The sequence below is a fragment of the Typopeltis vanoorti genome, chromosome 12, assembly GCF_054136105.1.
Source record: "Typopeltis vanoorti isolate ZY-2024b chromosome 12, IOZ_Tvanoo_1.0, whole genome shotgun sequence".
Classification (NCBI taxonomy): Eukaryota; Metazoa; Arthropoda; class Arachnida; order Uropygi; family Thelyphonidae; genus Typopeltis; species Typopeltis vanoorti.
Window position 1 is genome coordinate 116,027,095 of NC_143560.1, and position 14,113 is coordinate 116,041,207.

Here is a 14,113-nt window from a genome sequence, read left to right on the forward strand (position 1 = left end):
TATGTGTCGTTTGTGTTCATTCTTCCTGATTGGGATGGTTCGCCCTGTTTCCCCTATGTATGGTATGTTACATGTGCATTGTATTTTGTAAACCCCTGAGTGGGCAAGGTGTGGCAGAGGATCCTTGGAAGAACTGAGTAGGTGTCTTAATTTTGTTGGAGGTTTAAAGGTGGTTTTGATGTTGTATTTGTGTAGTGTTCTGTCCATTTTTTCGGAAATGCCTCTAACATATGGCATAGCATTCTTGAAATCTTTTTTGTAATTAGTAGGTATCTTTGTTGAGGATCTTGTGAATGGTTTATATACTGTATCCATTTTTTATAAAGGTATGTTTGATGGTCTCATATTCGTGGTTAAGAGCTTGTTCATATTACATGCACACAGTATCAAATAGTAGAGTTCTTCAGAGAGCAGAACAGCAATACACAAGCTTCTCAACATATCTGTCAACATGAACCCTAAGAACATAATAGAATATTTTCCAACATTTTTTGGTTCCAACAGTGAAAGTTCTGCAATAATGGGGGACATATATTCCTAGTAGTCTTAAGTTGGAAAGCTTATTTGGGTTATTGTATTATTGTAGCTCTCTCAGATGTACTCAGTTACAAATACAATATTTGTATTAACAGCTCATAAATATGCAAAAGTCTAATGGGTCATTTCATATGAAACAACATATTTTGGATAGCAAACAAGTCAAAGTGTAATGAGATTCTCGTTTGATATTTGGATTTTATTTTCGTTGTTATTTGATTTTAACATACAAAAACACGTTATTAAACATGAAGGAAGATTTAATTTACTTATGTGGTATAAAGAATGTGTGAAAGTTAATATGTTTTTAAGTAAACTGCAAACAACAGTCATGTTTAGCATACAACTGAAAATAGTGAGCTCTGGAAACATTAGTTCCTGACCTCCCCCCCTCGTCTATACCAACTTACAGTAAGAAGTGGTCTGCATTCTTTAGCATGATCCTTTTTAACAATGGCTTGTTAAAAAGGATCATGATAATCATGATAATATGATAATCACCATTAGTAGGCAATTACCATTAACAGCATTCATACCAGCATTTCTTTCCTATTAGAAGTTTTCAAGATGACTTGGAGATAGTTCAACTGAGATAACATATGCAAAAATGACTGACTGCCCATCTTCATGATTTTCTATTTTTTTTTTCTATTTTTATTTTTTTTTGTTTTTTTATTTTTTTTTATGATAATGCCATCCACAAAAGATTAAAAAGCTTGTTGTATTTAATACTATTGGTGAAGTAGGTTACATTATCAAGATGAGATTTCTTCTTGATATAGCTTTAACTTCCAATCTTTTGCAGCATAAATTTACCACTTCATTTAAGTATGCAAGAAACTAGGATTTCCCTTTTGATGCAAGCATACTTTGTTTTCAAACAATTTATCTTCTACAGATCATAAATTCATTTAACTACTAAATGTTCTTTCCACATCTCTGAAGGTTCACATAAACAACTCCCCAAAAATCTGACTCAATACACGTGAGAGCAACCAACTGATAATTCTCGCAATGATTTCAGCCTACTTTCTGTCACAGAGAAATTAAGTTTTTGTTGTGTACATTTTATGTATGGATTAGGGTTTATACAAAAACCAACTTTTGAAAAAACTGGTTTTCAAATTTTTACAAATATATATATATATATATATATATAAAATTAAAACAGTAAAAAAAAATATTTATACTTATTTAAAAATTTTTCAGTTTATTTAATATTCATGGAACTACAAAAATATAACAAAATAAAATATACTCCATTCCTAATTTCAGCTCATGCATAGACCTACACTTTTATCGTGCAGGCATTCAGAACCGAAATCCTACGGAATAGGTTGGTTACTCCTTATTCCAGGAGCGTCTTATGTCTGTAGAAGTGTGTGTTCACGGAGCCGGTTTGCCTATTCTGAAGGATGAAAAACCCTCTACCTCCATATGAGACCGGAATCAAACTCAGGTCATTCCAACCAAAGGGCTTTGTCTATACCGACTGAGCTACGGAGGCTCATATATTCCATACAAAACCAAATAAAAAATAATAATAATAAATAACTAAAATCTGTACAAAATATAAATTATAAATTTTTATTTTATTTTGTATTTTTCTTCAGGAAATATGATTTCAAAAAAAAACAGATTGTTCACTGAACGATTACTTAATCTAGATACAAAATTGCCTGAAATAAAAAATACTCTCTCACTGGCTACTGAACTTGGTTTTATCATTTTCAGGACATCAAATAATAAATCTAAATTCTTTGTTCTTTTATTGGTTGCCTTAAACACTGAAAATTCGGCCTTCAGTGTCTTGAGATTTGATATCATTTCTTCAGGTTCCTCAAGAAACCTATGAATTAATTTTCCCATGGCTTCTTTTAGAGCACTGCCCTGATTAATAGTTTCTCTCTCTGATATATTCATCACCGGAATCTGTTTCTATACAAGAATCTGGATATATTCTAGACAATATTTTTGCAGATAACTTAATAATATTGAATTTTGAAGCTAGTGGAAATACACTAGATTTCTTTGTTGAAATGTTTTGTGGATTTTGCAAATACAGCAAAAGGGTTACCAATTCAACTTGTCTTCTTTCTTGAATTCGTACTTCTAAAGCATTTAATAATTTGGAACTAATTTCGGTTCTTTAATTTTTTTTTTTTTAGTTCGTTTAACAGAAATTCAAATATGCCTTCACTTGTTAATAAATTGGCCTCTCACCACCCTAATGTCTCAGCTGCTAGACGGGCTAGTCCCAACACTTTAAGAAGCTCCATGATTTTAGGATATTGAGCTTTTCCACATTTGAGAAGCACCAATATCATTCAAAGCTAAAACAATACATTCTTTTAATGTTATAAATCATTCAATTATGGCCTCTAAACTATTCTATCTTGTTTGGCAGTCAAGAATTAGACTTAATTACTTTCCTTTTTCTTGTTTTACATAATTCTGAAGGATGCTATCTATTACGACAGATTTTCTAAAAAATTTCCAAATTTTTCTAATTTGATTGTTTGTAATTGTCAGAACAACACAGGGAATCCACAGTCATTATCTAGATCAAAAGAATTAAAAAAAATTGTTGCTATAGTCATCTGCACACTCTACGTCATCTTCCAATACCTCACTTGTAACATATATATAAGTTTCAAGTGAAACCATTAGCATTTTTAATTAAATAATTAATTAATTTTTATGTATTAATTCTAGTATCTAAAACCAGTTTTTTAAATTTAAAAACTGGTTTTCGAATTTTACAAATTTATCCAAAATAACTGGTTTTTAAACCCAATTTTTAAAAACTGACAAACCCTAGTACAGATATTTTCATAGCAAGCATTCGTGTCATATGACAATCAGTAATTCACCTTTCCTTCAAATCCAATGATATGCAGTGGTCAGCCAGCAGTCATTTCACATTTTAACACTCCCAGAATAAATCTTTCTCCCTGTTCATTCATTCCCTTTATTGCTGCTCTTTGGAAGAACAATTTCTCATATGTTTTTTTTCTTTCTAGTATTGGGTTGTTGATTGGATATCAGGAAACAATCTTCACAGAAATCCTTCAGTCAGTTCTTGATTGCTTCAGCTCTGTTAAATAAAGCATTCATCCAATATTTTTATACTGTCTATCAAGTTTATTCTGGGACTTCCCCCTCTTTTTTTCAAGTTGCTGGAGTAAGTCCTTCAAGGGCTTACACCGAGAGGCCATTAAGTTGGCTAATATGGCCTCCTAGTTATGAAAGGATATATTATATTATTTCTTGGGCTAGCAAAGGAGTTGATTCTTTGCCTCAGTTCTGAATTTGTGACATGATCAGTGTGAGGTATTTTTAGAAGTCGTACAGAAATTTATGACATTCAAATATCAGCAATTTCTTTTCAGAAGGTCCAAGTTTCACTTCCAGGGAAACCAAATGATCAAGTGTCGATAACATGTAGTAATCCAACTGTAATTATTAGGTTTGTTACCCATCCTGTGGTTTTGTTTTTGGAGCAGTGTTTGCTTTTGTAATTTTTGTTCTAACATTCAATCTTGTCCAGATATTTGAACTGATCAAATTCTATAAATTTACCATCGAGTAGAATTTTTTTCAATTTGTATGTACGTCTTTAAATAAATAAAAATTAACTACACATATTCAAATCTAATGCTAACATGTTTCTTTCTTCCTTCCATAGTACTAGTATGGTTGCTCCACCAATAGTGTTCTTGAGTAACTTAAAGATTTGTGGAGATGCATTTTTATAAAGCACTTTCAGCAGAGTTTAAAAGCAAATGATCTCTTAATCCTAAAATAATATGGCTACAAAAATAACAGTGAATCCAGAAATATAGATTTCTTAGTTTATATATTTATTTCTCTGTTTCAAGAATTCCATCAAAGGTTTTCTAACCTGACTATTCTGATTTATTTATTTTTAGTTAAAATGACTTACCTTTTCAGGTGGATTATCAAAATTTGAGGTAATCTGCATATAACCATTCTCTTTTTAGCTTCCTGCTTCTGTTTACATTGAGGACAATCCCATGCTGTTTCCCCTTCCATTTTTTCTTCTCTAAGAAATAACTGCAAACAGTCCTAAAGAGGACATACACAACGTCATCTACAATCTCATTATATATTATTATCAAGACAACTTCATAATCAAATCCAAAGTTAAAAAAAAAAACTCACCAACAGTGTGCATTTACCATTAGGAATTGGAAGTGATAAACAGGAAAATACTTCATAATTGCTGGAAGTTGTATGGCAGTGAAGACAGGTTAAAGTAGAACGTAAAAGACCTTCAAATAAATCCACTATAATGGACTGATTCGTATCAGTGTGATGCTGCCAAAATCTATCTGCTGCTACAGAATCAGATAGATTTTCAAGGTTGGGTAAATTAATGGTTCTGGATGGATTTTTCTGAAACCAATAAAAAGATTTTTCTAATGAATATAATGTTTTTAAATATGACCACAATTCTGCACTACCTCTTAATATTACAACCAAATACAGAAAATAAACTTTTTTTTTTTTTATGTGAATCCTGTCTATAATGCAGGCAAAAGGGTATATTATCTAATTCACCCACTCCAGAGAGCAAACATGGTACCCCCCCCCCGCTCAAGCAACTTCAGGTCTCTCAAATAAGTAAGATGATTGTCTCACAACCAGCAATCAAATCAACCACCACTTAAAGAATTTCAAAACATCCACATAAATGGGATTCAAATGAACGACAAACAGGTTAGCTATTCACTAAACCAACACCGGACTGGTTTTATGGAATTTTACTAAATTATTGGTTTTACAAAATGAAGGTGAAACATATTTCTGAGAGTTACAAAAATATTCTCAAACTTTCTGTTTTCAAGCATTCCAAAAAGTTCTCAAACATTCTTGCTCACATGTGCAAACTATGTTGTATTTTCTAAACGATATCAATCCATTTGATCATGCTATATCAGTGTTTCTCAACCTTTGGTTCACAACGATGGGACAGGTGGTTCGCAGGCAGACAAATTAAATAAATACAGGGTGTTCGGGATAAATTTGACATATTTATAATTAATTATATTTTTCCGTAAGTTACATGTATTAACACACACTTCTCTTCATTTAAAAGTTTGGACCCTTCTTCATTCATATACAAGATGTCAGAAAGGATGGATAGCTGGAACCCACCTGAATCATGGAAGAGAATAACTTGTATCATGATGATTCGTGCCCGCCATCAAAATAAGGATATTACGACTGCTGCCCAATGCTCCCTGAATACAGTAAAAACAATCAGGCATGAACTAGAGACTTGCAATGGTGACTACGAGGATGTAGCAAGAAGAAAGATCCCTAGCAGACGATCTGATTGCGTTCGTACAGCAGAATTCCTCGCAAATCTGCAGGAACAGGTGTTGAAGAACCCTGGCATTGGAATTCGGGCTTTGTTCGTGGAGTTGCTAACTGTAGTCAAGCCCTGGATAACAAGGGTAGCCAATGGTAGGCCGTATGTATGGCAGCAGGATTCGGCCCCTTGCCACACCTCTGGGAAAAGTCAAAAATGGTTGTCTGAAAATTTCTACGACTTCACCAGTCCAAATGTTTGGCCTCCAAACTCCCCAGACCTTAACCCCATGGATTATTTTGTATGGGGCGCAGTTGAAAAAGACACCAATCGCACTTCCAGTAATACAAAAGCCCAGTTAATGGATAAAATTAAAACAGTTTTTGCGGCCCTTCCCAGGGAGACTGTAGCATCAGCTTGTTCGAGGTTCCGAAGCAGAATTGAAGCTGTGATCGATGCTAATGGTGGTTATTTTGAGTAAATCTTGTTGATAGTATTGTAATTAACTCTGCCTGTAATGTTTTTTTGTCAATTCATTAAATTTAATAGATACAAAGAAGATTTTCTTTTTCCTTACGAAACTGTCAAATTTATCCCGAACACCCTGTAAATATACATATTTTAATTATCCAAACAAAAATTTAAATCGAATAAGTAAAAATTATTGAAATAAAATGGATACTTAAAAAAAACTAACAAATAGCAGCAGAATGACGAGTGATAAAAGAGGGGTGAAGTGAACAACCATATGGTTCTATTGCTTCCACTTTCGCTTGCTGTTTTGTCAGACTTGAAGTAAACATTTGTTATCCACATATCAACCAATTTCTTGTTGTTTATTGATTTTTATTATCGAAAAGGTTTTCCTCCTTCAATCAAGGCTCAGTATATCTGCAGAAGTGCTAAGTGATACTTGGACAAAGTGTCTCGTGAGTTAACCACAGTATTTATATATTTTTCAGAAATGTTTTTTAATAATGGAAAAGTGGCTTAGAACTAGAACTTTGAAAAGAAAAGCAAATAAAACAGGTGATGCTCACCCTAATTGTTATACACGTGTTTTAATGGCGAGTAAATCTGATCCGTGATGGCTTGTACATAAGCACTGTGACACTGCAACGCCCCCAAGGAAAAAATAAAAAAATTAAATTTTGTTTATGTTTATAAATAATTGCAATGCTTACATTATATAAATGCAATACAACATGTTAAAGGTTACAGCTTATGTTTCGACATTGATTGAATAGTTAATAATTGGAATTGTTCGTTTAATGCTTTAGATTACGAAACAAATGCACTGCGATCTAATGCAGTGTCAGAATTATCACGTTCGGTTAGTTGTGGCTAAACTCGCTGATACTCGTTTGCAATTGCCACTGCACATAACAAGGGAATCCGACACTGCTCAACGAGCAGTGTCTCTACAGAAAAATTGTATGCTTGTGTGCGTTATTTCTGTGAGATATGAAACTTTATCATTGGTGAGTGTTCGTGGTGAGGGTGAAATATTTTTATTGAAAAATTTTGTCAAGGAAATAATAGAAGAATAGATTTTATTTTTAAGTAATATTTTAATAAAGTAGATTTTTTATGTAAATTTACTTATTAATAAATTGGTTTACTGATTAGGAAAAAATGAATTATTTTTCTAATTTTGTATATGCAGCATTCCCACTTAAAATTTTCACCGGCCGCCACTGAATCTGATACTATTAACCACACTACCAGCCAGGACATATATATATACGTCCAAATTACCATGGATGCGAAGTGCATATTAAAATTGTAATACCATTGAAATATATGATGGATACAAAAGTGTATGAGGATGCATATTTGATCCATAATGGCCGGTAAGGTGGTTAAAGTAGAAGAAACAAGTAGTTCGCAAAGAAAAAATGCAGTAGGAAATATCACAGTTCATATTTGGAATTTGGGTTTACTTGGTGTGAAGATGAAAGCGAACAGAAACCTCAATGTGTTTTGAGGTGTTGTCGAACGAGTCCATGAACCTTCAAAACTCTGGCGACATTTAGAAACTAAATATGGTGATGTGAAAAATAAGCCAATTGAATTTTTTCAGTGATGCTTAGGGACATTAAATCATGAGAAAGATAGTTTCGGCCATGGGATCAATTAATAGCAAGGCACTGGAGGCATCCTCTCTCTTAAGTTTGCACATAGTGAAAACAGGTATATCCCATTCTATTGGGGAAAATTTGCTACTTCCAGCTATAAAAGATGTGATAAAAACTATGTTTGGCAACAAGTTACTAAAAGATGTTGATTTAATTACTCTTTCAAATGACACTGTCGGTCACAGAATTAATGATATGGCAGATGACGTAGAATCTCAGTTAATCAAAAGAGTTAAGAAGAGCCCTTATTATGTGTTACAAATAGACAAGACTACTTATGTTACAAATGATGCACAGTTAATGTGCCACGTAAGATATGTGCATAATAACAACATTCATGATGATATTCTGTTTTGTAGAACTTTGTTATCCCGAACAACTGGAGAAAAAATATTTCACACACTGAATAATTACATAATACAGAAAGGAATCCAGTGGAAAAATTGTATGGGTTTCTGTTCGGATGGAGCTCACGTCCTTGCAGGCAGGCAGGCAGGCATGGAGTTGTTTCTATGGTCAGAGAAGTAGCTCTGGATATGAATTGGGTACATTATTTCATACATAGGTAAGAGTTAGCCACCAAAGGAATGCCACCAGAATATAAAACTGTGCTATACAAGACTGTAAAGGTAGTTAATTTTATTAAGGCTCGACTGTTAAATAACAGGTTATTTTCAGTATTCTGCGATGAAATGGGCAGTGCATATATATACAAGTTTTGCTTCATTTTGAAATTTTCTGGCTTTCCAGCGGCAAAGTACTAACAAGGCTATTTCAATTAAGGCACGAAGTTTTACTGTTTGTAAATAAACGTAATATAAAACTGTGCTATACAAGACTGTAAAGGTAGTTAATTTTATTAAGGCTCGACCGTTAAATAACAGGTTATTTTCAGTATTCTGCGATGAAATGGGCAGTGCATATATATATATATATATATATATACAAGTTTTGCTTCATTTTGAAATTTGCTGGCTTTCCAGCGGCAAAGTACTAACAAGGCTATTTCAATTAAGGCACGAAGTTTTACTGTTTGTAAATGAACGTAATTCTGATTTTGCATCACTCCTTGTTGACGAAGCATGGTTATCACCACTATCCTATTTTTCAAACATTTTTTTCCAAATTAAATGAACTAAATCTCTCGCTTCAGGGAAATTCTTTAACTGTCCTTGATACCTACAACAAAATCAAGGCATTAAAAAAAAAAAAAAAAACTGGTGTTATGGATTAGTTATGTAAAAGAACGGACAATTTGCACCCTTTCCAATATTGGAATCCTTTTTAGTGGAAAATGATATTTCTGATGATTCTGAGTTTCTGGAAAGGGTTTGTGACTACCTCAAAACTCTGAAACAAAATTTTGAAACATATTTTCTGAATAACTTTTATAAGAAATTTCTGTGGGTTCATGATCCATTTCAGGCTTACAGTCACGAGAACAACCTTTTCGTTAACAGTGAATTGAGTTTTTAAGTGACAATGGGCTTAAAATGCAATTCCGTGATCTGAGTTTGGCTTGATTCTGGATCTCGTGTTCAGTGAGAAGTGAATTTCCTGAAGAAGAATTGAAAATCGTCATGCAGTTTTCTACAACCTATCTTTGTGAAAAAGGATTTCCATTGCTCTTTCAAATAAAAACAAAATACAGAAATCGTCTTAGTGTGTGTGTGCCGATCTTCAACTGAAGTTGACCAATATTGAGTCAGATATCCAGCAACTCTGCAAGGGCTGAGAAGCTCAACCATCTCATTAAAAGTAAGTAGTACCATAATTATATCATATTATTTATTTGCTTAATAAAAATTAAAACTTTGTCAATGATGATACACTTTTAATCGTTTACTTCCAGTTACATAAAATTACATAATTTAGTGGTCCTTACAAGTGTTTTAGGTATTTTACTGGTCCTTGGGATTAGAAAGGTTGAGAAACGCTCTGCTATATCATTTCATTACATCAAATAATACCTATTGAGAATCTGAGAATTATGAGTTTTTTTTTTTTTTTTTTTTTTTGCATCAATACAGAAACGGTCTTTTTGGAACACATTATTATACTAATGCCTGTTATGTTAATACTCCATTCAGTGAGGTTTCAGTTAGCACTTTTAAAATTTTTTATGTGGTTCCTACCCAGGAAAGATTATTAGAAAACTTTTTTTGTAATTTTTTATTTATTTATTTATTTTTACATAATAAGAAAACCCTGCTCTAAAGACCAAACATTAAACTTTTTGAAGCCACTTCAGGCAACCAACAAGCAGGGTGGTGGATGCACACCAGGTGATGAAATTCATCTCCCACCTGAAGACAATCACAAACATCCATGCCTGTAGTGCGATTTGAACCCGTGGCTGTTGGTTGAAAAGCAGGTACACTAACCACTCAGCTAACTAGGCTGGCAATTTAATGTTTTTGGCTTTAAACACACCATTTTCAGACATTGCTGGTGTTGAAAATTTATAATACAACAAGGATCAGTATTTGAGTTTTGCAGGTCTGGAAAAAAACATATGACAAGGTTCAAAGAGAACAAGCTGTTCAGAATGCTATAATTATGTGATATCTGATACACGATATCCTGTGTGTACACAAGATATAGTGTATCAGACAACAGGACATACAGACCATGTATTGTACAATGCACAGTCTATATTTGAGTTGTTAATCAGCAGTTAGAATTAGGAGAGCTACAGGAAGATGGTTTGTCAATAAAACAGGTGAAAGAATAGGGTGCACACTATCTCCACTATCATTCATCATCTATATAGATCGTATAATGAAGAAAAGTGGCAATAAGCTTAGTATCAAAATTGGAGATTCTCTGATAATATTTACTGGAATTTATCCTTTATCCAAGTGTTAGCAAACAAAGTTTGTGCCTGAAGTACTTTTAGGACTGGGGCAACTTGTGGTAAAGGTAGTATAAGTTCTCATCACTAGCCTTAGTATCTCCCATAATGCAAAGCACATCTCCTTGCGGACATGTATAATGCTATGCATTAAGGGAAGGGCCACTACTCAGACCGGTTTCAACCTTTATTGAGGTCTCATCAGTGGGAGCCAGATCCAGAGATGGTGATACTAAGGTGGGAGTAATGGAGAAGTCATATTTACCTATACGAGTTGCCAAAGGGTGTCGCACTCTATTATTAAAATTCTCTGGATTAGAGATAAGTTTATGGAAATTTTTTCACTTGGTTATGCTATTGGGTTTTATCCCTTATCCAAGTGTTAGCAAACAAAGTTTGCACCTGAAGTACTTTCAGGACTGGGGCAACTCACGGTAAAGGTGGTATAAATTCTCATCACTTGCCTTAGTATCTCCCATAATGCAAAGCACACCTCCTTGTGGACATGTATAATGCTATACATTAAAGGAAGGGCCACTACCCAGACTGGTTTAGACCTTTATTGAGGTCTCATCAGTGGGAGCAAGACCCAAGTAATGAGAGTAATGAGAACTTATACCACCTTTACTACGGGTTGCCCCAGTCCTGAAAGTACTTCAGGTGCAAACTTTGTTTATTAACACTTGGATAAAGGATAAAACCCAATATATAATTAGTAGCATAACCAAGCGAAAAAAATTTCCATAAACTTATCTCTAATCTGGAGAATTTTAATAATAGGGGGGGTAACACCTTTTGGCAACTCATATAGGTAAATATGACTTCTCCATTACTTCCACCTTAGTATCTCTGGGTCTGGCTCCCACTGGCGTCCTTTTGTGCAGAAGTGATTGCTTTCCCTGAGATGTGAGAGGCTCTGCTTGGGGGTAGGTTTTTGCCTGTCTCTGAATGGGGCCACTGCTGAGATTATGGCTCTGCTTGGTGGTGGGGTGAGCCTGTCACTGAGTGGAACCACCACTGAGTTGGAAAGTCACTCGTAGGGAGTGGTCTGGGAGACCACCTAATTTTTTGAGAGGTCTTTATTTAAACAGCACCTCAATAAAAGTCAAAACCAATCTGGGTAGTGGCCCTTCCCTTAATGCATAACATTATAAATGTCCACAAAGAGATGTGCTTTGCATTATGGGAGATACTAAGGCAAGTGATGAGAACTTATACCATCTTTACCACGAGTTGCCCCAGTCCTGAAAGTACTTCAGGAGCAAACTTTGCTTGCTAACACTTGGATAAAGGATAAAACCCAATACATAATTAGTAGCATAGGCAAGTGAAAAAATTTACACAAATTCTCAGATGATGTTCTATGATTAAATGAATCCAGTATTACTGTGCAGGACTCCTTAAACTGAATAACTGTTATAATAAATTTCGTATGAAAATCAACAATAAAACAACAAAGAAGGCGAAAACAGACAGCGAAAACAGTGAAAGTAGCAACTGCAATCTAAATGGAAAACCTATAGAACAAAATAAAACATTTCAGCTATTTAGGTACAATTTCAGTGAAGATTGGAAATAAAATTTCAAAGAGACAATGGAATAACAAAACTTGTATGATAGGAAGTGAAATGAATAGCTTTATATGGAATTTCAGAAAAAAAAAATTAGTCAAAACATTAAATGTATACAAGAAAAGGTTCAAACCAATTTTAATGTATGCATCTGTGAGAGCTGAGTTTTAGAAATGAAATTTGATCAAAGACTGGAGACCAGAGATATGAGAGTTCTGAAAAAAATGGAGAGAACAGATAGCATCAATTGTAGAATTATATTAAAATAGCGATATTAGGAAGAAACTTGATATTGTTATTGTATAGATCTGTTATTCGGTTTTTTAACGAACGTTTTTGATGTTCATAATACCAACAAATGAACTTGTTTTTTTTCATAATTTCTTATAGTTTGTGCTTTAAATTGTTAGTTATCTTTACCCCTGAAGATGTTAGTCTGACGACTAACGAAACTTGTCGGGTTTGTTTTTTAGTACTTGTTTAGTTTTAAAAAAACAGTATTTTTTAATAAAAATGTGGTTACAAAACCGAAATAATTCTATTGAACTTCTTAACCACAGAAACCTCTGCATGATTATTGATATTGTTAGCTTCAGCAATGTGTGTGAGCAGATCCTTTACTCTTGGCAAAGGCATTTGACACCAGGATTGAGGAAGAGACCCAGAGGAAGACCATAAGACATAATGGATAACCATCCTTATGAACCTTGGGAAGAACATAAATGTGTGGAGATTGAGTATGATAATTATGAGCAAAAGTTCTGATAGCTTTGATATATTTATGATGACAGCTTTGACATGCAAAATTTTGATATCTGCCTTATGTGATGGGTAATGGTGTAAAGATGAATGAATATCATTTCCCCTCAACTTTATATCTGTCTTTGACTCATGAGTGATATCTTCACAGTTTGATCCCACTCAGAGACAGAATTACTACAATTTCTGGATAAAATAAACTCATTGTATTCCATATCAAATTCACTACTGAAAGTGAATCAAATAAGAGATTTTCCTTTTCGGATACTTCTAACCTATACTTCTATGAGCAGTAATGTGCTTTCAGTTTATAGAAAATTTTCATTAGTTAGATACTTCCATCCACTTCTGATTCACCACTGATTCACTTCTGTTGGAAGGTAAAATAAAAATCACTTTTACGACCAATAGTTATAACGAAATTACATTCCAGAAAATCATCAACAGTTATCTTCCTTCAGTCAGACCACAATCTGATGTAAAAAGAATCTCCACACTCTGAAATGATGACAAATAGCATGAATTCTTCACAAATAAATCTGTAGACCACCTTCAAACCACTTCAGATCTGCCTGATTTTGTATCACCTACCAATCACAAATTACAACCTCTATCCTTGCCAAATGTGTCTATCAAGTGTCCTGCTCACGTTTCCATAGTTCTTTGGAAATCAAGATTCTTCATTACAGTACATTTAAATGTGATCATCTGTTTCTTGATATTGTCCAAATCTTAACTGCTCTGACTGAATGCCAGTTTTAGACTTCTGGGAAGCAATTGCCATATTTATTTTTATTTTTTTGTAATATGGATTAAGTTATCTACAAAAGCTATTAGTTTTGTTTCTACTGTGATTAATACATGAGCTTGTAAGCAGCTGCTATGTGACCAGGAATGTGCCGATAAATTATGAACA

The 14,113-nt window shown here is 33.8% G+C and overlaps 1 protein-coding gene across 1 annotated transcript in view; it reads right to left on the bottom strand.

Annotated features, from left to right (window-relative positions):
• LOC150101159 (ubiquitin carboxyl-terminal hydrolase 8-like) overlaps positions 1–14,113 on the bottom strand; it is a 338,380-nt gene that overhangs the window by 101,480 nt on the left and 222,787 nt on the right. The window contains exons 17-18 of the mRNA XM_090401220.1: positions 4,723–4,956; positions 4,484–4,626 (exon numbers count right to left, since the gene is read on the bottom strand). Coding sequence (XP_090257346.1) covers positions 4,484–4,626; positions 4,723–4,956 — 377 coding nt within the window. The remainder of the gene's footprint in view (positions 1–4,483; positions 4,627–4,722; positions 4,957–14,113) is intronic.